Raw genomic sequence first — 25,768 nt, forward strand, 5'->3', positions numbered from 1 at the left:
AGCGATCAGATCATAATGCAGGCTGTCAGGAGAAAACAACATTAATGAGAAGATGCAGTCCCCTATCAAAGTAAGTTTTTAAATAGATATCTGGTCAATTTTCAGGCACATATGTTTTGCACAGGCCTTTGGGGAGGGCAGATAAAGGGATAAATCTGCAGCTTAAACGCCTCAACCATCCAGAGCCTGAGCACACTACCTAGGACACTGCATTATTCTAAAAAGCAGCTCCGGCCTGGGGAAGAAACAAGAATGAAAAAGGCAAAACCAAACCACTGTGGTGTTCAGGTTATATTGTGGAGTTAACTTGTCTGTGGGTTATTGGCACTGCTGGTTCTGGCTGTGTGTGTTTTGTATCGCATGCATTGAGCATTGTCATTATTGCAGGATAATGTTACGTTTCTGCATCCCTCGGGGTTATTACATTGCTTCACTCTCCCATTACATGATGATTATTAGATTTATTGTGACTCATCCCTCTCATAACTAGGGCTAATTTCACCTCCGTGTGCTTTGTGGTTTCCAGGGACACCGCACCCTCGTGTGATTGCAGCAGTTTCTCTCTCTCTTCATGTACATGGAGGCTACTGGGTGCCAAGTCTGAACATTCATTGGCACAATTAATAGCTAACAATTCAGACTAAAGGGCAACTATTACAGTCATTTTGTTCATGCATCAGAGGTGCTAGCTAATGTGGGGGAAACAATCATCTGACACAGCTCTCTCTCCACCCCCCCATGGTGCAGGGCCCTGGCGCACCTTCATACTTTATATACTTCTCCCTGAGGCAGAACATGGCATTGGCCCCATCCTGCACCAGCGGAGAGAGGACTGCTAGCTCCTGGGGCAAGAAGCTGCTTGCTGTGGGAGGCAGCACAGCAGGCCTATAACTTATAATAAAATAAAGCAATAACGAGGTAATGTGTTAATAAACATGGTAATTGAAGTATAAATCCAGCCATACACCTTGCCAAACAAGGGGATCTCTGCCTCATTTGGCCACTCAAGTTCTGGCAACTGATTGGATCATACTGGGGCGCTAATGTGGTCCTTGCCTAATGGGAGTTTGAAACCAGCCCAATAAATACATGGCCAATATCCACTCACTAATCCACTGGCCAGGCTGTTGGGATACCTCCATTTTAGGGGTTGGTAGCATGTAATGGTTCACGTTAAAGGAAAATGTAACCCTTTCCCTGATGAGCTTATTTAGTTGGGCTTATGTAAAAAAAGTTGCATTAACACTGTCTGAACTGCTACAAATATACCTGAATCCGCAGACTGAAAGGAAACCATGATACTCGCGAGGCTCACAGTGTAGTGCAATCCCCCCTCACTTGTTTCATGATGGATTCTGGGAATTGAAGTCCCTCTCCTTTCCCGTCAGTCTGCATACCATCCGCTAGAGGGACTTTAAGTCCCAGAGTCCATCACTTCACAATTGAACAAGGAGAGGAAGAAGCTCATTACACTGTGAGCCTAAAGGCACAGAGACAGACTATCAAGGATTCCTTTCAAACCGTATCTGGGTGAATAAAGGGGTGCTGCACTTAACTAGTGCCTCGCCTCACCAAGTGTCCTACCCCACTATCACTTCTTGGTAAACCTTTAATTACTTTCTAACCCCTCTATAGAGCTCCAGTATAAATATGCCCCCACCACCCCCATAATATCCTAGAACGTCTATTACATGTGCTATCCCCATTTACTCTCATTCACTGGGGACTCCCCTTACCACAAACTCTCAGTTTCAACCACCATCTCTGCCAGTGCCGGCACAGGGGAACCAATGAGAATGATCCCTCCCAATCCCAGCCTTATACTGCTAAGGGAAGTCTCCTAATCCTGGGGGTTACAGGACCCCCTCACAGGATATGTAAGGGGCTACCAAAGCTTTCTCACCACTACCTACACCTAACACCCCCTCTGCTCTCAGTCTATTACACAGTAGGGGTTGAGCTTAATGTCTTGCTACCAAAGTTAAGGGGGGCCCATTAGCTCCCTGTTATGTTACTGCAGTACCCCCAGTCACAAACCCTTTGATACCATTACATTTCTTGTTATCTGTACGTTTCTGGTTTACCTGAAAAGCAGCAGGGCAGCTCCTACCTAGCAAGCTCTCCCTATAAATGGTAATATTAACTGGTAGAATTAAAACTCCAGACTGTTCCAGCAGCCTAAGTGTCGCAGCCCCCCCAATAAGTCCTCACCACACGGAAGCTGAACGTTATCTGGCAGAACTACAGCTCCCATCATGCCCCACTGGGCTGTTGCGCTGATCAATCACGTACAGGTGACGTGTGGCGCAGACAGACAGGTAGGGAAGTGCCCGGGATTCCTTTAGAATTCCCCTCTATGTATGATGCATGCCCTCAGCATTTCCTCTCCTAATGTCACACCTTCCTCTACTCCCGACCCTCACCTTCTTATTGGCCAACGCTACAGTCGTTGTAAACCTGTCAATCAAGTCTATTCTCGCCCCTCCCCTCCCGTTATCCTAAACGAATATAGGAGCGCCGGCGGCCAATCACTTCATGGAATAAGGCAAGGACGTCCTCAAGACAAAGGGGCTGCTCACCGAGGCTCCGCCCATACCCCGCCCAAAGCCTCCAACCACAATTGCCACCGTATGCGTTGATTGGTGGCGTGTTGTGTCCGTCGAACTCCATGACCGGAGTCGTGAGGCTTGCGGTTGGCTGCAATGGAGAAGGCGGCGGGCCGGGTTCTGGTTGCTTGATGAGGAGACGCCGGTTGCGAGTATAGCTGAGACAGGAAGCCGAGTGGAGCGGATTGTCTGGGGCCTGGGGAATACCAACCACACAGGGAGAGGGGCGCTTTAGTCAAATCCCTAGGGCGCAGCCGTATCGGTGACCCGTTCCCACCCTAATAATGGAAGATACCATCTATGGTGAGTGAGGGGCGGCCTGTACCACTGCTACAGACACTTGCGGGGTACGGCTTTTATTAAGCGCCTGCTCCCAAAGCCTTTCTGGTAGAATTATCGGCCCAGTGCCTCTGCTAAACCAACCAAAAAGCCACATTCGTGTCCCTTGGGGGAAACTAGAGCGATTAGAAACCATTGGGGAACGTGTGATAGGACCCTTCAGTTGTGATTTTTTTTGGTATAGCTGGGAGGGCATGCTGGGAGTTGTAGTACAAATTTGGAGGCAATGTAGAAAGGGCTTTTTCTCTTGGCCACAATCCGATTCTCTCATTGTGTTACAGTTGTTAGATGCATTTAGTATATACATCAGGCATGTCCAACTTGCAGCCCTCCTGGGATTGTGGGAGTTGTAGTTCTAAAACTGCTGGGGCTGCTGCAAGTTGGATGTCACTCTTTTATTACCCTCCCCCCCCCTCTGGGTGCAGTTTGGTTGGCCCTTCTGGCTGTCTATGTAAAACAAATGTATGTATGTTTATATACATGTCGCTACTTATGTACACAGCGCTGTACAGCAAATGCCCCAGAGACACCCTTAGCAGCTATTGGGTGCAGGCAAGTGGGGTGGCTCTGCTCCTTGTAGGACCCAGGCCACCCAGCTGAGCATTTGTTGCGTTTAAAGGGGTTTAATATCTAAATTACATTGCTGAATGCAGAAAACTCTATTTTCTGGGTCTTCTTATGCATTGTATGGCAAGGTAGCTTAAGGCAAAGTGCTGCAAGTGTGTGTAATAAGGCAAAATGATGGCCATGCGTCGGCCTCCAGATGTTCAGCTTCCTGTGCAGCAGGAACTTGTGACTTGTAGTTCAGCAACAGTGTTGTGACTTGGGCTATAAATCATAGGGTCACAGGCAGCCTTGTCTTACAGTGACTGGGGCGCCGCTGACTTGGCTGCAGAATTATGGCTTGTTCATCATAGTAGGGGAAGTAGAATGCACAATTTGCTGGGTTTATTATATTGCTCTGCCCAGCTGTGAGTGCATTATTATTATTATTATAGAATGGTTATTTAGCTGTGGCTTCCTCATAATCCAGTTTTTATATGCTATATATTTGATTTATTACCCCTGTTCGTTCTACTCCCTTGTACATTGGGATTTTCCTGCCTCGGCTATTACAGGGAACGGCGTCTCTTTCTATACACACAGACCACTTTCTCTGGCCCTGGGCACTAAGTATGTATTTATATCTTTATTTATAAAGTGCTACTCATGTATGTAGTGCTGTACTCCGTCTGCAAGAAACCTGAGCTTTTGCTGAGTGGCTCAGAAGAAGGAATTGATTTTAAGAGGCAAATGTTCCGTTTAAGCAGATATATAAACTGGGATGTATCCTATGCATTGGCATGGCTTTTGCTGATTATTTGCCCTTTGTACTGAGTGTCTAGTTATGAGTGATTCAACACAAAGGAAGCTCATCCGAATTATGGCATTGGGCCCCCAGCTGAGTAAGGTCAGTGAGTATCCGGAATAGACTATGGGGAGATGCCTGAAGCAGTCATCCTTATTGTCTCACTCTGTGCTTCTGATTCCTAACTGATGGATCAGGAACCAAATTTAAAGTCGCCGTGGTCCCCTAATGCAGGAATAAATCATTCACATTTGTTCCTGCCCCAGTGGAGCTTACAATCTAAGGGTCATTTTGATCAGGAGCCAGTGAACCTGCTTGTATTTGTTTGAAACGCACCCACAGAAACATAAGGAGAACATTTAGGACTAAGACACATGGAGCTACTTAGTAGCAGCTGCTTGTCATGGCTACAAAACACATGTAGAGACAATTATCAGCATTGTCTGTTTTTGTAGCCGCTACAAGTAGCTGAGTGCGTCTTAGTCCTTACACTCCTTGCAAACAGTGTCCTGCTGGAATCGAGCCTAGGACCTAAGCTCTGCCCCTATAATAGAAAGGAGATTGGTAACTCTATAGCAAATCTTAGGGTTCAAACTGGAATTGTAGATTCAATCTAGTTTCTTATTCAAAAAAAACATTCTGAATAATGGATTCCTTTTGGGAACAAGTTGCCAAGGCTGCTGGGACGTCTATTGGTGTGTGTTATACTCACCTGCCTTGCGCAAGCAGCGCACCTGTTGGCTCCTACAGGAAGAACAAGTGGATTAAGGGTATCACATTTGGGCCCCCGGTGCAATAATGTTAATGTTGTTAAAGTTGTAACATATACTGGAGACTTGGGCCAATCCTATAAGCAGCACGTTCGGGTCATTGAACCACATTTGGCCCTTATCAACAATTCTTTTTCCCCAATAAAGTATCAAGATCCAGAAAGTACCTAATTCTGAATTATATATTTTTCGTGAATCCCTCCTCCACCTTCCCCCCCCCCCCCACGAAGACTCTTAAATATTCCGTTCTTTCTGTGGCACCAGCGTTGGCAGCACAGTTGGCTGTTCTGGCAGCTTGTGCGACGCTGGCACCTGTCATGCAGTTTGTGCCCATAGCATCCATACAGGAAGAAACCCACTCACTCTGCTTGTTAGCGTGGCTCTATAAAGGAAAGTCTATAGCAGATGGTAATTATGGAGCTGTCAGCGTATGGGGGAAATTCAGAGAAGAAATGTTCTGTGCAGACAATAAGCTTAACTATTTAATGAAAGAATTTAAACACAGGCTACATTACCCTTTATATGCCACTGATACCTTGTGTTCTTTCCTGTCCTTACGTAAGAGTATTAGGCAGCTAGACTGCCTCTGGCACTTCAGCTGTTATAGAGTTTCCTCCTACATGGGGCAGAGCAGTGTTGTCCAAAAGTGTTTGTATAGTGTCCCATGATATTTGGAGGCCGGATTGTTGGATTTCAGATCCTTTGGTTTAGGACATACTTTGATTGTAAGCTCTATGGGTCAGTGACATTCTGTTTTTACAATTAGTAGTGGTGTACTGGGTTGCTAATAGTCTGAAAACCCCTAGAATGATGGACTTTATCCACGAGGGGCTTAACTACTGATACCCGGGTCCCCCACGCCCACAGGGCAGCTCCCCCTGCGGGAACTGGGAAATGCAGGTCCTGCATCACATGATGGGGTCCCACAAAGTGCCTTTGTAACTGGGGGCCCTGTCGCCCCTATAGATATCCCACGGGCTTATATTAGGGTGCAGCCTCTTGTAGTTTACAGTCAAACGATACCATTTCATATGGGGAAGTTCTATTTTTGGTTGATTTTCTTTTTTTTTTTTTTTTTTAAAGGGAAGTTTATTGTTCTGCTTTTTCCTTTTTTTTTTTTTTTTTTTTTTTTATCCTTTCCCTCTCTGTCTTCCCCCATGCTGCTTGTAAACTGTTAAGTTGCTAGGGTCAGCACCCATTGCTGTGCACAGTGGTTATTTAATCACCATTTAGGCCAAATTGAATTTTGCTTGTGTGTTTTACGAGTTGCCCTCACTGAGAGTTATGTGATTCCTGAGTCACGAGGCAACACTTTGCCCGTAAGGATATCTTTTACAGATTGTGCTGCTCTATGTTTATATATGTGTCGTGTAGAAACAAGATCTCTTGTATGTAATAAACACATTTTTTTGCAGTTCAGTAAGTGTAGAATTTCGCTAATGTTACTGACCCACAGGTTTCGGGTCAACCGCAGGTTAATATAAATATATAAATGGAGTGCAGAGAAACAGCCAGACTGATCTACTGTCCCATCATAATCTATGTACCTGCCCCTGTCCCGCCCATCGATGACATCACCAGGTGTGGGGCAGGTGCAAGTATGTAAATAAAAGGCTGGCGGGGGAGGAATGCCAGAGGGGCTGAAGCATTTGAGTATTGCATATGGGCATAGCTGTGGGCAAAGTCGGGGTCCACAGCACTTCATATACAGGTATAGGACCCATTATACAGAATGCTCAGGGTATTCCGGATAAGGGTTCTTTCCGTAATTTGGATCTCCATACCTTAAGTCTACTAAAAAATCAATAAACCATTAATCAAACCCAATAGAATTTTTTTGCCCCATAATAAGTATTAATTATATCTTAGTTGGGATCAAGTACAGGTACTTTTTTATTATTACAGAGAAAAGGGAATCATTTAACCATTAAATAAACCCAATAGGGCTGTTCTGCCCCCAATAAGGGGTAATTATATCTTAGTTGGGATCAAGTGCAGGTACTGTTTTATTATTACAGAGAAAAGGGAATCATTTAACCATTAAATAAACCCAATAGGGCTGTTCTGCCCCCAATAAGGGGTAATTATATCTTAGTTGGGATCAAGTACAGGTACTGTTTTATTATTACAGAGAAAAGGGAATCATTTAACCATGAAATAAACCCAATAGGACTTTTCTGCCCCAATAAGGGGTAATTATATCTTAGTTGGGATCAAGTACAGGTACTGTTTTATTATTACAGAGAAAAGGGAATCATTTAACCATTAAATAAACCCAACAGGACTGTTCTGCCCCCAATAAGGGGCAATTATATCTTAGTTGGCATCAAGTACAGGGTACTGTTTTATTATAGCGAAAAGGGAAATCAATCTTAAAAATCTGAATTATTTGATTAAAATGGACTCTATTGGAGACAGATTTTCATAATTCAGAGCTTTCTGAATAATGGGTTTCCGGATAAGGTATCCCATACCTGTATAGATGGCAGTGGCCAGATTTGCCAACTCCTGTCTGGTTGGTACATGTGCCTATAGAATCAGAAAGGTGTACAACAACCTTGACGTGGGCCCCTGCTTCAAAGCTGCTGCCCTAAGCTCTTGTCCTTGGGTACCTATATATAAAATAGCACCCTGGCATTGGCCAAGGTCTAGCTGTGCGCCAGATTCATTTGGCTCTTATTTTATAGTTTCCTCTTCAGGCATCTTCCCTTCAAACTGCCATCCGGCTGTACAGTAGACGGGCAGGCTACGGAATATATTAGTTCCATCTTGCGAGGGTATTGGTGCCATTGCCGGGATATGTGCACGTCACGCTTGTTTCACGTTGGATAACTTTATTGGGCAGGTGGCACCCGGCTGCACCGAGCAGATGCTGCACAGCTTGTAGCTTGTTAGGGAGCGGGCCCCCCAGGCAGGACATCCAGAGGTTAGTACGAGAGCCTGTGCCTAGATGGGTGCCATCTGTTTGGCTGGTGAGTCTTTGAGGTACATAGCGATGAGAAGATGCAAGAAGAAGCGCAGCACCATTTGCTCATGTCCCGGCACATCCTCTAGTGTTGCCCCATCTCTGGGGACTTGTTCAGGGTAAGTTATACCAAGCCTTTATTACATAGCACCGGAACTCAATGAAGAACCATACCAGAACCTTCTGAGCTGCGGCTTTTTGTATTGATCCAGAGCACTGTGTGTCCCTGGCAGGTGTACATGCTCTTCTATTAATACCAATGTTCTGTGGGCGCCATATGCCGTCTCTGCATAAGTACCTGCCTTTATTTGGGCAAATCATTTGTTCTCACTGGTTTTATTAGTTCCGTTATAAAAAAAAAAGTTATTTTACTGTTCATAAAATGTCTTTTGTTCAACGCAGATGTGCTGCGTTGATGTTGCCATAGCATGTATGAATGTGATAGGGACTTGATGGTAAGCTCCATTGGGGCAGAGCCTAATGTTTGTATATAATGTATACTGATCTAATAATAAACCAATGCAGTTCCCTTACCCAGTTTCAGGATATCCTTATGGCAACATGGAGGAAATGGGTGCAAGTTCACCGCTGGTGAGGATATCCTGTTAGCATTGCTCACTCTTATTTATTTTTGGTGAATGGGGAAAAGAGAAGGGGGTACGCAGCCATTTCCTGTCCTGGCTGTGTGTTCACACGATTCCCCTCCTTTTGCTGCATAATTAAAGGAACACTGTCGGTGATTCTGTGCTAGAAATTAGGAATGTAGGAATAATTCGGTTTAAAGGGATTTATAGTGGGCTCTAAATAGGTGGGGGGGGTGAAGTCAGGGCCGGTGTTTTCTCTGTGTCTCCCTCGGGAGAGAGACTCCTCTGCTTACAAAATGAATAAATGCTGAGTGCATACTGGGAAATTCTTTCGGGAAGCTGAGTCGAGTGTTTTGGATGTCAACGTAGTTGTCTTGCACCTACCCCCAAAGTCTGGTACAGGCTGTGGTTACCATGGTAACGCGAGACCCGAAACAAAGGGAGCAATGCTTTGAGATTGAATCTGTTAGCCGGTCTGTTAACCTCTTGTGGCTCAGCTTCTGCGTGCAAACAGGGAACCTGGGTGCCCGGCTGATCAGTCTTACAGCTGGCATAATGACCATGGCAGTGCCACCATTGGGCCGCCAGCTTGCAAATGCTTTACCAGACTGGGTCTGTAAGTGTGTGCCCGACAGAAAACTGTCAATCACAAAGGGGGTGTGACCTGAGTAGCAGTTAATATATATGTATATATGGGCCTCTCTATGATCGTTCCTTGGACTGTTCCTGGCATGCCAGCATATGCTGTTCTGTTAAACATTAATTCTGACCTCTTTGTATGACGATTTTATAGTCCCGTAGGTGTGTAGGAGTGTATTTATGAGTGCATAGATTCTTGTTCGTCGGCATTCAGAAATGAGTAGAAGCTGCCAGCTGCTTCCTTTAATGAGAAAATACAAAAATGTACATGGAGTATATATGCTGTTGGTCTATACCATATCTTCTAATGTTATGTGCGCCAGATAGTTTAGTTCTTTAGTGAATGTTTGACGGTTTATTATTTTTTTTATTTTTGTGTGTTTTTTTTTTTTTCTTTGTGGTCATTCTGGGTATTTCCTGTCTATATCCCTTCCAGACAGAAGGCTATTCTTGCCTAGCATTCCTCTCTGTCTCTTTGTAAATCTGAGGAACGACAGCCGCCTCTGATCTGGCACACAGGCAGCAGTTTATTCTTCCTGAGTGTCAGTCGCTGCCATTTGGGCGTATGTGTAATTATATATTTATGGATATGGGAAATATTTTGGGTTATGTATAAAAGTGGTTTACAGCTGCGGTGGCCAAATTCGACGAGATTGGCTATGATTTTTTTGGGCCCCCTGTATGATTAGGGTGATCACATGACCTGAGCATTGGATAATATGTGAACAGGTGATGATATTTTTGGGATGCATTTATTGTGTCTGAATGTGTTAAAGAGAATGTATAACCTGTATCCCCTTTAATATCAAATAAAGGCTACAGCATAGGTTATTTTGCACCAAAAACCTTATTATGGGGCATATTTGTTTGTGCAGCCATATTTGCTCTGCTGTCATCAGTCCATGAGTGCAACAGCGGCCTATGATAGACTGCTTTTGCTTTGCTTTGGGTAATAAGGGAATACTGGTATGGGACCTGTTATCCAGAATGCTTGGGACCTGGGGTTTTCTGGATAAAGGGTCTTTCCATAATTCGGATCTTCTTCCTTAAGCCTGCTAAATAAATTATTTAAACAGTAATTAATTGCAATAGGATTGTTTTGCCCCCAATAAGGATTAATTATATCTTAATTGGGATCAAGTACAGGTACTGTTTTATTATTACAGAGAAAAGGGAATCATTTAACCATTAAATAAACCCAATAGGACTGTTCTGCCCCCAATAAGGGGTAATTATATCTTAGTTGGGATCAAGTACAGGTACTGTTTTATTATTACAGAGAAAAGGGGATCATTTAACCATGAAATAAACCCAATAGGGCTGTTCTGCCCCCAATAAGGGGTAATTATATCTTAGTTGGGATCAAGTACAGGTACTGTTTTATTATTACAGAGAAAAGGGAATCATTTAAACATGAAATAAACCCAATACGACTGTTCTGCCCCCAATAAGGGGTAATTATATCTTAGTTGGGATCAATTACAGGTACTGTTTTATTATTACAGAGAAAAGGGAATCATTTAACCATTAAATAAACCCAATAGGGCTGTTCTGCCCCCAATAAGGGGTAATTATATCTTAGTTGGGATCAAGTACAGGTACTGTTTTATTATTACAGAGAAAAGGGAATCATTTAACCATGAAATAAACCCAATAGGGCTGTTCTGCCCCCAATAAGGGGTAATTATATCTTAGTTGGGATCAAGTACAGGTACTGTTTTATTATTACAGAGAAAAAGTATAATTATTTGCTTATAATGGAGTCTATGGGAGATGGCCTGTAATTCGGAACTTTCTGGATAATGGGTTTCCGGATAAGGGGTCCGATACCTGTACTACTGTTTTGCTGAGAAAGAAAAGCTGTGTAAAAAGTTTGAAAGTGCCTAAGCATTCAACCTGCAGAATACTTGCCCTTTAGAGTCACTGCTGCCAAGAGAATAAAGTAGGGTTGTTAAACCAATCTGGACTTGATGTAACCGACTCAGATGCCGGCGCGCCAGGCTCCCTTGCCAGTGGTTTCAGCAGTCACAAGACATAGGCATATGAGCCTGCCAAAGCTGCTTATGGGAAAAACAAGTCTTTGTGAAAGATTTCATTCGGGTGGTATGTTAAGTATCCGGGGCCAGCATTCATTTGCACTGTGATTTAGTGATACAGTATTAGAGCTGTTCCCAACAATGGGATCCTTATTTTGTCCTGGTCATTTATGTGCATGTCAATGGAAAGGGAGCCTGTGTTTTGCCCTTATCCCAGGAATACTGTGTGCCATTGTTAGCCCTGTGTGTGTACTCTATTCTTTTATGAATATTTGTGCTCAATCTGCATACCCTCCCTGGATACTGATTTCTCTCAGTACAAAGTCTGTTTGGAAGGCAGAACCAATGGTCTATTCTGATTTAAGCTTTGGTAATACAATGTTCTATCCTACGTTCTGGCCATTTTGTACTTAGAACAGGGATCTATGCCAAGTAGCTGTTGGCTGGCTGAGGATACTGGGAGTAGTAGTCCTCAGCCACATGACTGTAAATTGGCACATGTAAGGTGGAATTGCATTCACAATTCCTAGGGTTTGATCCCTTTGATTAAAGTGGTACCACTGAAAACAGTAGCAGAAGCACTAGGTAGGGTGAGGCTCATGTAAATTAAATCCTTATATACTGTGCTTAGTGATATCAGTTATAATCGGTGCTTCGTGATGTAATTTGCCACATGACTCACTGTAGCTTGTGTATACCCCCTGTTGTGAAATATGAGGATACTAAAAGTCACCTCGGAGTTCCATGGCATGTATAAAAGCACTTGCCCTTCGGCCTTGTTCCTTTATATGGTCATAGAACTCCTCGGTGGCTTAGCTTATCCTTATATTTTGAAATGGGGGTAATTTATTCACTGTATCTGGGGGGATCTGGAATAGTTCGGCTGAATGCTAATAAAGCTGGGGCTCATAGTGACAAGGCATCAGCGTGTTAGTGCCTTGGTATTTAACATAATGCATATGTCTCCCAAGGCTGAGTCCATTGGTTCCTAGCAGAGCTGATCTCCAAGAAGGCACGTGAGCACAATCATGCCTGTGTCTCCTACATGAGCTGGGAATTCATTGCTAACAAAGCCACCAGTTAACTGTGGTCAAGGATGAGTCTAAAGTTTGTGTCCAAGTTCCGATAAATTCCTGAAATTGCCAGATAACAGTATTTCCCCTAAGTAAGCAATTTCCTCCAGGCGTAGAGCCGTCAGTGGGAAGGAATTTCTCAGAATGTTACATTTCCCCTGGTTTGCTAAGCAATTCATAAACAAAATATGCGCTGAGTGTTGGGTCATGCCATTGCCTCATGGGCCTCGGTGAGTGCCGAGCAGGAAAACACTTCCCCACCGAAGGGGACTGGCGTTATTCCCACAGTACAGTCAGGGTGCTCTCTGTAGGTCTGTGCCGAGCAGAACAGAGCCTGAGAATGTTTGTTTTGTGCCTTCCTTTGCAGTCCCCGCTGACCTGACTCCTGAGGAGCGGATTGAGTTGGAAAACATTCGCCGCAGGAAACAGGAACTGCTGGAAGAGATTCAGAGGCTGCGGGATGAGCTGAGTGAGGCCATGAATGAGGTGGAGGGCCTGGAGGCCAATGAAGGAAGGTATGACGGGCTTAGGTTTCAGCATGTGTTTATTTGTGTGTCACATGTATGTCATTGTGGCCTATTGTCCTGCTGGCCAATCCCAACTCAAGGAAGGAAAGCTTGTCTTAATGTATGTTTAGGCCAGACAAAGAATATTTGATAATGTTGAAATGAATAGAACTGTCATGTCTAACTCCGTACACAAATATATAAATAAATACAGTTACAGTCAAAATGAAGGAGATCCCTGCAGAGCTTGTAGTCTAAAGGTGGCCATACACGTACTGATACTATAAAAATAGGTTTTCTACGATAATTTTCGTACCATGGCAAAATATCAGTCTGAATGTTAGTTTCAGATCGTTGCGTTTTAACGTACAACAGATATCCGAGCGTTCGTCGGAAGAAGACAAAAGTCTGAACATGTATGGGCCAGCTTTAGTGCTATTCATTAAAATATTATACTCTCCACTAACGTTCAAAGCTGAATGGTCAGATATAGTGGTAGAAACAATAGGAATTCTCCCCATATCTGACGGTCGACAAAAGCACCCGATTTAAATTTTCCACCCTGCTCAATCGACAGGGCTACCGATATCCAAGGCTTTTGCGATATCTGACGCCTCCTTAATCCACGATACCTGCACCGAATATCGTACAAAACCTTGTTTCATACTATATCAGTGTGTGTGTGTGTGTGTGTATGGGCACCTTTAGGCTAATGTTGGACGGAGTGTTCTCATTTGAATTTTAACTTTATTTGGTCATCAGATTGCTAGGCCAGATCATCAGTTGCATCATAATGGGGCTTAAGGAAACCTGTCAGGAGAGGACTGTATCAATGGGATTTTTTGTAACCTGCAGTATAGATATCTGGGCAATTTTCGGCCTGATATTGGTCAGGCAGGCATTAAGAGAGCCCCATATTTGAGCCAGCAATTCAGAGCTGGTCTGAAAGGGGCCAAGTGTCTGGCCAAATTAAAGGTACACCCCATCAAACAGTTCCTGAGACTGTGCTTTTTTTTTTTTTTTTTTTTTTTTTTTTTTATATATATATATATATACTTAATGTAATTATATTTGCATGAACCATATCCTGCTCCTAGTAAAAGCTCTTTTCATTTTCCCTTGCAGCAAGACTTTACAAAGAAATAGAAAAATGGGAATGGGACGAAAGAAATTCAACATGGATCCTAAAAAGGTTTGAAAGTTTTTTCCTTATTGGAGAATATTAGTTAGCCATATCGGCATCCATGGATTGCCTCATGAGAGCAGGCATGCAAATAGCAACCTAAGGGCGAGGACCATTTTCCTATGTTGCTGTATGGGGGGGCCATATCACTGAATGTAATGCATATTTAAGGGCTCACATTTTTGCAACTGAAATATGTTTTTCTATTTTTAGGGGATCGTTTACCTGCAGGAGAATGAATTACTCCGTAACACTCCAGAAGATATTGCACGCTTCCTATATAAAGGGGAAGGCTTGAACAAGACTGCAATAGGGGATTATCTAGGGGAGAGGTGAGCATTTAATATAGAAACTACATTCAACATTAGTGGGCTTTAGGTGTGAGACAAATCTGGCTTCAATGACTGAAATAATGTGGGTTATATAGCTTTGTACATGTATGGCGGCTTACTGCCCTGAAAGGTATAAGACACACGGCGCTACTAGTAGCAGCTACTTTTTACTGATGATAATTGTCTGTACATGTGTTTTAGTAGATGCAATTCTCAGCATTGTCTATGGCAGGGGATTTTCTGGCGTTTAGTATCCGTGTCAAATAGCTGCTACTAAGTATCTCCATGTGTCTTTGGCCCTAAGGGCAGTGGCACACGGAGAGATTAGTCGTCCACAATAAATCTTCATTGGGTGGGCAACTAATCTCCCCTTAATGCCATCCCACCGGCAAAAATGTAAATCGCCAGTGGGATGGCATATCTGTCTCTTCGGTTTCCCGAAGTCACCCTGAGTTTCCTGGCGAGGCAACTTCGAGAAACCGAAGCAGCGCATATGCCATCCCACTGGTGATTTACATTCTTGCCTGTGGAATGGCGTATCGGGGAGATTACTCGCCCACAATAGCGAAGTTTTATTACTGCCGACTAATATCCACTAAATGGACAGGTCTGTGTCTCTCGTGCACATTTGTCTAGTGGTTTGCCTGCATCTTACCCCTGCCTCAAAGAGGTAAAAGCTTAGATCCCAGATGTTTATTATACTCGCTAAACATTTTACTCCCCCAACAGTTGTTTTGTAATAATAGTTTCTGCTGGCAACCACCAAGCAGTTACGGAAACTTTCTCATGGTGTTTAAAGGTCATCTAAACTCATGAAATGAACTGATGTAAACTCACTCTGAGCTCTTGTGCAGTTTACATCAACTTTCTATTTTAAGGGGGCTCTGAGGTATTTGCAGTTTTAGGCTATTACCAGGCCTTCAGCCCAGGGGCTCTTTGAAAGTGTTAGCCATCCTAACGTACTAGGCTCTTCCTGCATTACCATTTTTAACACTAGGGTTGCCAACACTTCTGAAAAGAGTTGCTGGACGGATATCCTAGTATTATGTAAAAAACATTTGTGTAAACTGCTGAAGAGTTGAGTGAGCTTTAGTTCCCCTTTACTGCCACATAATTCTCCCATCTGGTTCTGGACATTTTTTGGCTCATTTACAAAGCATAAGTGCAGTGTGCAAGTTGCATCTTTTCCCACAATTCCAATGTAACCGTTACAGCAATTAACATTCTAGTACCTACATTTTTCTCCCATTTACCCCTTGTTTCTTTTTATTTTAGAGATGACTTCAACATTTCAGTCCTCCATTCCTTTGTTGACCTTCATGAATTTACAGACCTGAACTTAGTGCAGGCACTCAGGTCAGTGTTTCTTTTTGTTTCCTCTAAACAGTTAATATTTGCTGAGAATCAATGTAACAAAACGCCTGCTACATAACCACAGACAGATTCTTCTGTCATTGCTACAAGCAAAGGGACAGGAAAGAAGATAGAGAAGGGGAAGTGGTCATTGGTACCACAGCGAGTAGCACGGGTATCTTTCAGGAAACTGTCTCCCAAGTGCAACACGCTGTGCTCACTGCTTTCTGACCACTGTAACGTGCCCTCTTCACAAGGCAGAAAATATTCATCTTTTTACTGGTAACATTAAATGGTAATAAGGGGAAATACAGATTAAAATAAACATAGGGACAAACATTTATTCCTGCATACAGGGCAAGAGGTTAGACTCTGTATCCATAGCGTCTGCTATGGATGTCACTGCAGTGTTAGATGCTGACAGCAATAGGATATTATGGATAAAGTCCAACTTCGTTGCAAAGGAAGAGCAGATTGTCGCCACTTTGTTGCAGTAGGGTCACCTGCCATCACCTGGATCTGAGCAAGGAATTTATTACTCTCTGGAAAATTTTAGTGAATATATTAGAGAATATTCCAGTTTATGGTATTGTTCCTTCCATTCCAAATACCTTCCATTTGTAGATGGTTTAGATTAGTCTGTGCTCTCAGCATGCTTTATTTCTGTATATAGCCATTACAGCTGGCATGATGACTGCTTAGTTCATTCACTCTTCAGAAACCCCCAGATCAGGGATGGGCAACCTGTGGCCCTCTGTTTTTTGTTGCGCTACAACCCTCCTTTTGCTGCAGGATTCAGCGAGTTGTAGTCCAACAACAACAATAATCTCTCACTTTGCTCATATCTGTTGGCAACACCTTTCAATACGCCAGTGGGCCTAGAAGGCACTGCTGCAAAATGCTCTAGGGGTAATCCTTTGGTCAAGGTAAGATAATTTGCCAGATGCCAGTCTTGTATTAATTCAGGAATGCTTTGCTTGCACGATAAGCAAAGTATCTAAAAATATCATCCCAAAAGCGCATTTAAAGGTGAACTACCTACAGCCACGTATTTCATATTTGCCAATCGATGCTTGAAGTTGTCTTTAGGCACGAGGGAATAATAACCAGTGTTTGCAAATGGCCTGTTATCAATCATGTGTTTATTTCATATCCAGGCAGTTCCTGTGGAGTTTCCGCTTGCCAGGGGAAGCCCAGAAAATCGACCGGATGATGGAGGCATTTGCGCAACGTTATTGCATATGCAACCCAGGCGTGTTTCAGTCCACAGGTATGATAGTACATTGCTTACCCCCAACTAGTCATTTGAAACATTAAACTTAGCATCTGAGAGGAAGGTAATCCGTCAAACCCTTCTTTCTTTATAGTGCAATTTTACATAACATACAAAGAATACACAATATACAGGCCGTCATCATTGTCTCCTGGGAATAGGACATGCAATATTGTGGCAACTTTGTCACAAATGGATCTGGGTGTCTCCAGCTTTACTTCCCTGACTATTGTTCATAGGGATTTTTTTCTTCGATACTGATTCTATTATAGTGGGGAAAAAAACATCTCAAATGTGCAGAAAAGTGTATCAAAGTAATAAAAATATTATGTAAAGTTGCCCTGCACTGGTAAAAGCTGTATGTTTGCTTCCGAAACACTACTATAGAATAATAAAACAAATCTGCGGTGGTGCCATGGGGACTGCTATTTATATTCAAATATGGCTAAATGGCACAGATTACATAGCAGATAACATAAGCTCTGTTGAAAACTGTTGTATTCTTCAGAGCTTCTGTTATCTGATATATAATCTGTGCCTTTTCTCAAGCTTAAATGGCAGGCCCCATGGCTAAATAGCAGCTTATTTATATAAACTATAGTAGTCTTTCTGAAGCAAACGCCCAACTTTTTCAGTGAAAGGAAACAGTCCATTTTATTTTAGATACACTTAGTTTTTTGGTGCTACGGTTCCTTTAAATCAAAGGAGAAGTATAATCTATTTATAAATAGGTTTTGTCTTCAGTATAGGTTCCTGTAAGCCTGCCTGGGAACACCACAGACTGCATATTGTATTGCAGCAAGCCCTATAAGTATAAAACTGTCTATCTGAATATGTGAGGAAGCTGCCATGCTACGCGTGACTGCTGGAGTTATTGATAAGCCACTATGAAGCAGCCGTTGCACTGTATAGATAGTGCAAGTCTACAGATAAAAACTTTGCTCTTGAAATGTCCTATTGTGCAGGGGTGGGTTAGGGTTAAAATAACTGGGACAGGGTACTGGGTAATGTCGTTTTACAACTGCTAAAAGTCTGAGAACATAAACCCCCTTGCACAATGGAACCAGAAAATGAACTTGTTTCATACTGTGCCATCCTCTCTGTCCTATACAGACACGTGCTACGTCCTTTCTTTCGCTGTCATCATGTTAAACACTAGCTTGCACAATCCCAACGTTCGCGACAAGCCTGGCGTGGAACGATTCATCTCCATGAACCGAGGTATAAATGATGGCGGAGACCTTCCCGAGGAACTTCTAAGGGTAAGGAGAAGGGCTGGCTGTAATATTGAAGGAAACCATAGATGTTTCTATCCTAACAGCCGTGAGTTGTAGCAGAGCTGACCGTATTAAACTGTATGGGGGCAGAGATATGCTAAGGCCTCTGCTTTGTTTAAAGGAGAACTAAAGCTTAACCAAAGTAGGGAAGAAATAATGTACATTGTGTTTTGGGGCACTGTACCAGCCCAAGGCGACCACAGCCCTTTAGCAGGGAAGATCTGTGCTTCCAAAAATGCCCCCAGTAACCCCCCATCTTCTTTTGTGCCGATTCCACTCACCTGAGTTTAGAGACCGATTCACAATATACAGGTATGTGACCTGTTATCCAGAATGCTCAGGACCTGGGGTTTTCCGGGTAAGGGGTCTTTCCATAATTTGGATCTCCTTACCTTAAGTCTACTAAAATATAATTTAAACGTGAAATACGCACAATTGGATTGTTTTGCCTTCTATAAGGAATAATTATGTCTTAGTTGGGAACAAGTACAGGTTTTATTATTACAGAGAAAAGGGAATCATTTAACCATTAAATAAACCCAATAGGGCTGTTCTGCCCCCAATAAGGGGTAATTATATCTTAGTTGGGATCAAGTACAGGTACTGTTTTATTATTACAGAGAAAAGGGAATCATTTAACCATTAAATAAACCCAATAGGGCTGTTCTGCCCCCAATAAGGGGTAATTATATCTTAGTTGGGAACAAGTACAGGTACTGTTTTATTATTACAGAGAAAAGGGAATCATTTAACCATTAAATAAACCCAATAGGGCTGTTCTGCTCCCAATAAGGGATAATTATATCTTAGTTGGGATCAAGTACAGGTACTGTTTTATTATTACAGAGAAAAGGGAATCATTTAACCATTAAATAAACCCAATAGGGCTGTTCTGCCCCCAATAAGGGGTAATTATATCTTAGTTGGGATCAAGTACAGGTACTGTTTTATTATTACAGAGAAAAAAAAAATCCTTTTTAAAAATGCAAATTATTATTGATTAAAATAGACCCTGTGGGAGATTTCCTTTCCGTAATTTGGAGCTTTCTGAATAACTGGTTTCCAAATAACTGATCCATTACCTTTGCGGCTTATATAGAATGTAAATGTCACAATACAAGGCTGATTTAGTAATTCATTCAAATTCACATTACATTGAAGATCAGAATTCAGCACGGTTTACATTTGAATTAATCAGCCCTATAGCATCAGCTTCTATGACATGTGAAGCTCCTCTTCTGCGTGACAATTTGAGATGACCCCTAAGCTTTGCTTCTCATTAGCTCCCAGAGCACACTGACACTTCTAATAGAATACAGGATGAGGAACTCCTGTAACAACCTTGAAAAACTGGATCCTTTAGGCTGGTACAATAAGTTTGGAATATAAAATATGGGGTTTTAGCCATATTCATTTTTAGGGTTTAGTTCTCCTTTAAACCTTTCTCAGCAAGTGGTCGGTCTTACTTTATGGTCTTGATTTTTAGTTCCCTTTTAAAAGAACGTACTGACCCATGCAATAAATTTGTATTCGTTATTAGAGGGCCCTTATCCTACCAGTGGGATATGTTAAATGTTATATGTATTTTCCTTTTTCTTTCTCCTATAGAACCTATATGATAGCATTCGAAATGAGCCATTTAAGATCCCAGAGGATGATGGGAATGATTTAACGCACACTTTCTTTAACCCCGACAGAGAGGGCTGGCTCCTCAAACTGGGTAAGAATATGGATTCTGCTGTGTTTCATTCCAGCCTTCACCTTTTAAGCCTCTCTTTCTTCTTTGTCGTGTTGTTCCTCTCTACACCCCATCACATCCCTCTGGAGTCACTTTAGTTCAGCTCTGCAAAATGTCTTTTTACAAAGTAAAATCAATTTTATTGACGGCAAAGTGTGTTTGAGCCTTAATGTGCCACCTGCTGTAGAGTCAACGGCGTCGGCATAGAGGTACCACTGTGCCAACACCATTGATTCTACGTTTCCAGGTTTCCCATTCAGTGCTGTATGTTTACTACTGACACTCGCTAAGGACAAATTTAGCATGCAAAGGGTTAAATGCCACTTATCACACAGTTTGTGCCACTGCACCTTGTCTCGTCCTATCATGGCATATCTCATCAAAATCTATATGAACTAATAATAACTACATTAGTGGCAAGAGGGACACCTTGCTTAAAGGGTAAACTGGGTAAAATAGACCGCAAAATAAACAATGTTTTCAGTATAGTTAGAGTGGGAAGATGTCTACCATAATAGCCAGAACACTACTTTCTTCTTTTAGCTTTCTAACTTCTTCGTTAGTCAGTGACTTTAGGGGGGGCACTTGGGCCATAACTGCTCAAGTTAGTTTGTGAGCACACAGGTCAGATTCAAATGCAAACTAACTGACAGTTATGTACCATGTGCCCCCCCCTAAAGTCACGGACTAACTAAGATGTTAGAAAGCTAAAAGCAGAAAGTAGTGTTCTGGCTATTATGTTAGACATCTGCCCACTCCAGCCTTTATTGATTACATTTTTGCCTAACTATATTACAAATATTTTTTATTTTGCACAGACTATTTATTTTACTTCATTTTTACACTGAACAGTTCCTTTAAGTTAATTTTTAGTATGTTATAGAATGTTGTATACCCATTCTTTATTTTTTATAGTTTTTGAATTATTTTGCCTTTCTCATTTGCTTCTTTCCAGCTTTTAAATGAAGGTTGCTGTCTCTGGCAGCCAAAGAATTGCTCTGTAAGGCTACAGTGTTATTGGTACTTTTTATTCCTTCTAGTCAGTCCCCCTCCTATTCATATTCAAGGCTCTCATTCAAATCACTGCCTGGTCGTTAGGATAAATACAGCCTTGGCAACCAGAAAACTTCTGAATTCCCAAACTGGAGAGTTATATAGGAATAAAAGAAAAGCTAAATATAATTGAAAAGCCACAAAAGAGAAAATGAAGACCAATTGCAAATTGTCTCAGAATATCACTGCCTGCTTCATACTAAAAGTTAATGTAAAGGTGTAGTACCCCTTCAAAAGGCACATCACATTTTAAACTGTGTTCAGGATAGCAAGTGGCTTTCTTGATGAATCATATTCTCTAGTTGCATTACCATATCCCACCATGCTTTTAGTTCTATAGAAATGCAGCCCTAAATAACTGTTATTTCTATTAATTTTCCCCTGTATACTTATTAGTTGGTACATATAGCACCGAGCCTCTTGGCACCAGAAAAGTGCCCATTAATATAAACAGCGGTGGCTGCAGTGGGTAAAAGGGGTTGTTCACTTTTAGTATGATGTAGAGAGCAATCTGAGACAGTTTGCAATAGGTCTTCATTTTTTATTATTTGTTATATTATTTATTTGTTTTTTTAGGTATTTCGATTTTTGTTTAGCAGCTATCTGGTTGCTAGGGTCCAAATTACCTTAGCGACCAGGGAGCAGGTGAAATGAGAGAGATGTATAAATAGACAAGGACCGTAATGGGAAAATAACAATAAAACTGTAGCCTCATACAGCAATAGTTTTCTCACTGTCGGGGTTAGTGACCCCCATTTGAAAGCTGCAAGGAGTTAGAAGATGGCAAATAATCCAAAAACCATAACAAATAAACAGTGAAGACCAATTGCTTAGAATTGGCCATTCTGTAACATACTAAAAGTGAACTTGAAGGTGGATCACCCCTTTAGCCTCACATTACAAGAGGTGCTATATAGCACACAGCCCAAACCTTTCTGGTCACTGGTGCCTTTCCTCCCATGAAAAGCTTGATCAAATGTCTGTAGTGTATGTACGTGCATATGTTCTTTATACTGAGCTGTATCTGAGTGCACTCACACCAGGCTCTGTAGTGCCAGTGAATCCAAGCTGAGTGCTGTCATTTTTTTTATGCAACATTTGTATTTGCACCGATAATTTAGATTTTTAACCAAATATTAGGCACCTGTGGTTCTCAGCCTGCGCATTAACACTGCCTCTGCTGCTTTGAGTTGCCACATGTCTGTAAGCAGGGACACCAGCGGCATCTGTCACTGGGTATATGAGCCCGGGTCTCGCCAGTTATGCCCCTGCTTAGAAGGTTTGAAGCAGTAGTAAAATTTCTTAGCCGGCAGATAAGCGCCACATGTACCCTAGTCTACATACCCATCTCACCCATGTGTCCTTTGTACACCGTTTTCTTCACCACAATGAAATATTAAATCTTTTGCAAAGCAGCTGTTTCCATTTCAATGCAATCACTCCATAAAATATGGATATATGGTCAGCTTTACGGACCTTTCTGCTCCTTTTTTCCATCCTCTGACTCCTATCAAATGTTGCACTAGAGCCGGCTGCTGTGCACTGTGACTAGAGGATGTGTAAGAACCTAGATTTCCGCCTTTCATTTATGTAACTTATTTTTCCTTTTCTCTTTCTCCTCACCCACCCGCTTGCCCTTCCTTCCCCCTTTCGCTGCCTTCTTTCCTTTGCCTCCTTCCCTCTCTTGTGGTTTCCCTTTCCTCTGCTTTCCCTGCCTTGTGCGCTACGCCGCTGATGAACTTTGCTCTTCCGTCTGCTCACAATAACTCCCCAGGAGGTAGGTGGCGCTGGAGATTCATTCCTCCCTTGTTGTTTTTATTTGTTAGAATAGAGTCAAATCATAAACCAATAGACTTTCCTAATTTGGCATGAAAGGGCTGCTGTGGGTGAGCATGTCTGCTTCTAATGCTGCTTTTAATTGGGAGTGGATCAAATTGCCTGTAGTGTGGTCCCTGCCCGAAATGTCCTTGGCTGTTTTATTTAATGTAAGGGCAGAATAAAACAGTGTTGAATGGAAGGCCAATTATAGTATTTGTATTGCAAATCTGTTCAATAAATGGGTTGTGTTGGCTATTAAAGGAGAAGGAAACACTAATTGTCTGGGGTGCCTATATGTTAGGGGACTTTATGGGACATCAGGGAGTCTGGGGCAAGTTGACACACTCTGAAGGAAAGGGTACCCCTGGGCTGGTGGGCTTTTCTAGGAGCGTGCCAGCCTGGGATAAAAGTTGAGTCATATGAGCCATGGGGGGTGCCTATGAAATTGGAACACCCCAGTGATTTAACATTTCCTTCTCCTTTAAAAAATAATTGTGACTTTTAACTGTGTACATACACAGCCCAACCTGGAGGTTGGGCAGTCTGGTCCAATCTGATCTGAGGGTGGGAGTACAGATGCCTTATCCACATGTTGTGGGTGGGCTGTCTTAGGGGGGCAATCCATGCCCAAATGGCTGGGAAATGGGCCAAACTGCCCTACCAAATGTATTGACTTCCCTTAGCTTTGCTTCTGCGCAAGGACAGCTAATGCGCCTGTATAGTGAGCTTCTCCCATCCTTGTCCCAGTGTATAGAACTGAACTTTATGTAAATACTGACCTGTGAACCCAACAGGAATAGCAAGCCCGTGCCGGCACCCTGGCCCCGGGGCAGAGAGATGGACACACACACAATATTCTGCCATTGCAGAAGCCTTTTTAGGCAACTCTCCCTATGCTGGACATTAATAAATATTTGCCCCCTTACATCCAACCCAGCACCTATTGAATCCTTATAGAAAAGATATTGGGTGGACCTTCGATTCTTTGTGAAATTACAAAAGTTTGTTTTTGCATTAATTTTTGCTTTATAAATAAACCTCTTCTAAGTGACCTGTTTAGGACTGGGAAAGCATTTGGGTTTATTTGCTATTTTTTTTGTGTTTATATGGAGCAAAATACATGATTTTTCCCCTCCCACCCCCTACGTCTTCAAATATTTTGCAGGTGGTCGAGTGAAAACATGGAAGAGGCGTTGGTTTATTCTGACAGACAATTGTTTGTATTATTTTGAATATACTACGGTAAGTAATCTTAATAAGGAGGCATATGGGAAAATATGACTTTGGGTCCCGTCTGCTTTATTAATCCCTTGGCTGTCTGTCCATGGCCAGACCTTTTTAAAAAAAAAAAAAAAATGCCTTATGCTCCTGCATGTGGCAGGCGTTCTGGAATTCCATGGTACCATGTTACCATGCCAGACTGGGATACAGAAAAGCATTCAAAGTACACAGAGGCCAAACAGTCCCACTAAATAGTGACTGTCTATGGCATCTTACAGCAGCCCCTCTGGCATTTGCCAAAAGCCACAGATCACCAATCTGGGCCTGGCTGTAAGATAGTCTATCCCTTTGTAGTCCCCCACCAGTTCTGTAAAGCTAATGGGCCTCTGTTTCTATGAAGTAGTCACTCCTGATATCTCTCAGTCCCTAATGACGTTCTCTTAACTCAACAGGATAAGGAGCCCCGTGGAATTATCCCGCTCGAGAATCTCAGTATTCGGGAAGTTGAGGATCCAAGAAAACCGGTGAGCACTAGAGCTAAAGCTAGGGTGATTTACATGCCTCCCTACTTTTTGTCTGTCTGAATTCAGATATTTTCCCTCACTAAAATCAAAAATCCAATGTTGGGTGGACAATCCTGCAGAATATCTTTGGACCATGGATACTGGTCTGTTCATGAGCTGCACAGGTTTGAAAATCCATCTGCCAATGCGCCATGTCAGCAAGATAAGGAAGTTAATGCATACGGGCAGCCTGAAGCCCTGGCAGTTGGTCATAAAATATAGCTACAAGTCGCATTGGTCTATATTGAAAGAGATTTTTTTTAATAAAGGCGTTAACCTTACACTTTAAAGGGGCAAGCCATAAGTTCATGGATGACTACCTCCCTGTCTGTAAGCCTGAGACACAGGCAGCAACTAGGAATGGTTGGACTTGTTTATGCCATGATCATTATGTCTTCTGCTTTCTTTTTCATTTTATATTTGATTGAACCTTCTTCATGCTTCATAGCGGATGTGAGTGTAGGACCAGGTATTTAATCACATTTCCCTTCCCAACAAAGCTACTTATCTGTGAGGCTGAAAAATAGGCTGCTCTGAGAAGAAGGGGCTCATTATCTACTGATTTCAGGGGTGTCTGGATCAGAACAAGAACAGGCAAAACTCGTTTCCTTACAAGTGACCTGCTGCATCCTGCAAGGCAACTGTAAATCCGCATGCAGCTTTAAAGGAGAACTAAAGCCCAAATATTTGGATAAACATGCCATATTTTATATACTGACCATACTGCACCAACCTAACGTTTTTAGCATCTGTTGCATGTAAATTCTGTTGCTAGTTTTTTTTTGAGCTGCCATTCTCATGTATTACTATTCAGCCTTATATTGTTACATTTATAAAAACATTTATTTTTTTAGCCTATTTCTTTTGTTAGGCTTTAGTTCTCCTTTTAAGATGCCGGTCTGATTAGCCATGTCTGTATAGAATCAGAATTTGGAGAGTAGTAGTCAGCACCAAGCCTTGTGATTAGTTAGAAGTAGTGCAGGTTCCCCAATGGCCACTTTCCATCGGCACATACAGGTACAGAAGAACAGGAACAGCACCTCTTGTCTTTGTAGATTAAAATGCCTTTATTGCAACATTTTTTTGGGGGC

The 25,768-nt window shown here is 42.4% G+C and overlaps 1 protein-coding gene across 1 annotated transcript in view; it reads left to right on the plus strand.

Annotated features, from left to right (window-relative positions):
• Positions 1-2,536: 2,536 nt before the first annotated feature.
• cyth1 (cytohesin 1) overlaps positions 2,537-25,768 on the plus strand; it is a 28,803-nt gene continuing 5,571 nt past the window's right edge. The window contains exons 1-10 of the mRNA XM_004916324.4: positions 2,537-2,909; positions 12,728-12,875; positions 13,992-14,058; positions 14,263-14,381; positions 15,657-15,737; positions 16,892-17,004; positions 18,121-18,269; positions 19,893-20,004; positions 24,059-24,135; positions 24,567-24,638. Coding sequence (XP_004916381.1) covers positions 2,891-2,909; positions 12,728-12,875; positions 13,992-14,058; positions 14,263-14,381; positions 15,657-15,737; positions 16,892-17,004; positions 18,121-18,269; positions 19,893-20,004; positions 24,059-24,135; positions 24,567-24,638 — 957 coding nt within the window. The 5' untranslated portion in view covers positions 2,537-2,890. The remainder of the gene's footprint in view (positions 2,910-12,727; positions 12,876-13,991; positions 14,059-14,262; positions 14,382-15,656; positions 15,738-16,891; positions 17,005-18,120; positions 18,270-19,892; positions 20,005-24,058; positions 24,136-24,566; positions 24,639-25,768) is intronic.

The sequence above is a fragment of the Xenopus tropicalis genome, chromosome 7 (assembly GCF_000004195.4).
Source record: "Xenopus tropicalis strain Nigerian chromosome 7, UCB_Xtro_10.0, whole genome shotgun sequence".
In the NCBI taxonomy this organism is placed as follows: Eukaryota; Metazoa; Chordata; class Amphibia; order Anura; family Pipidae; genus Xenopus; species Xenopus tropicalis.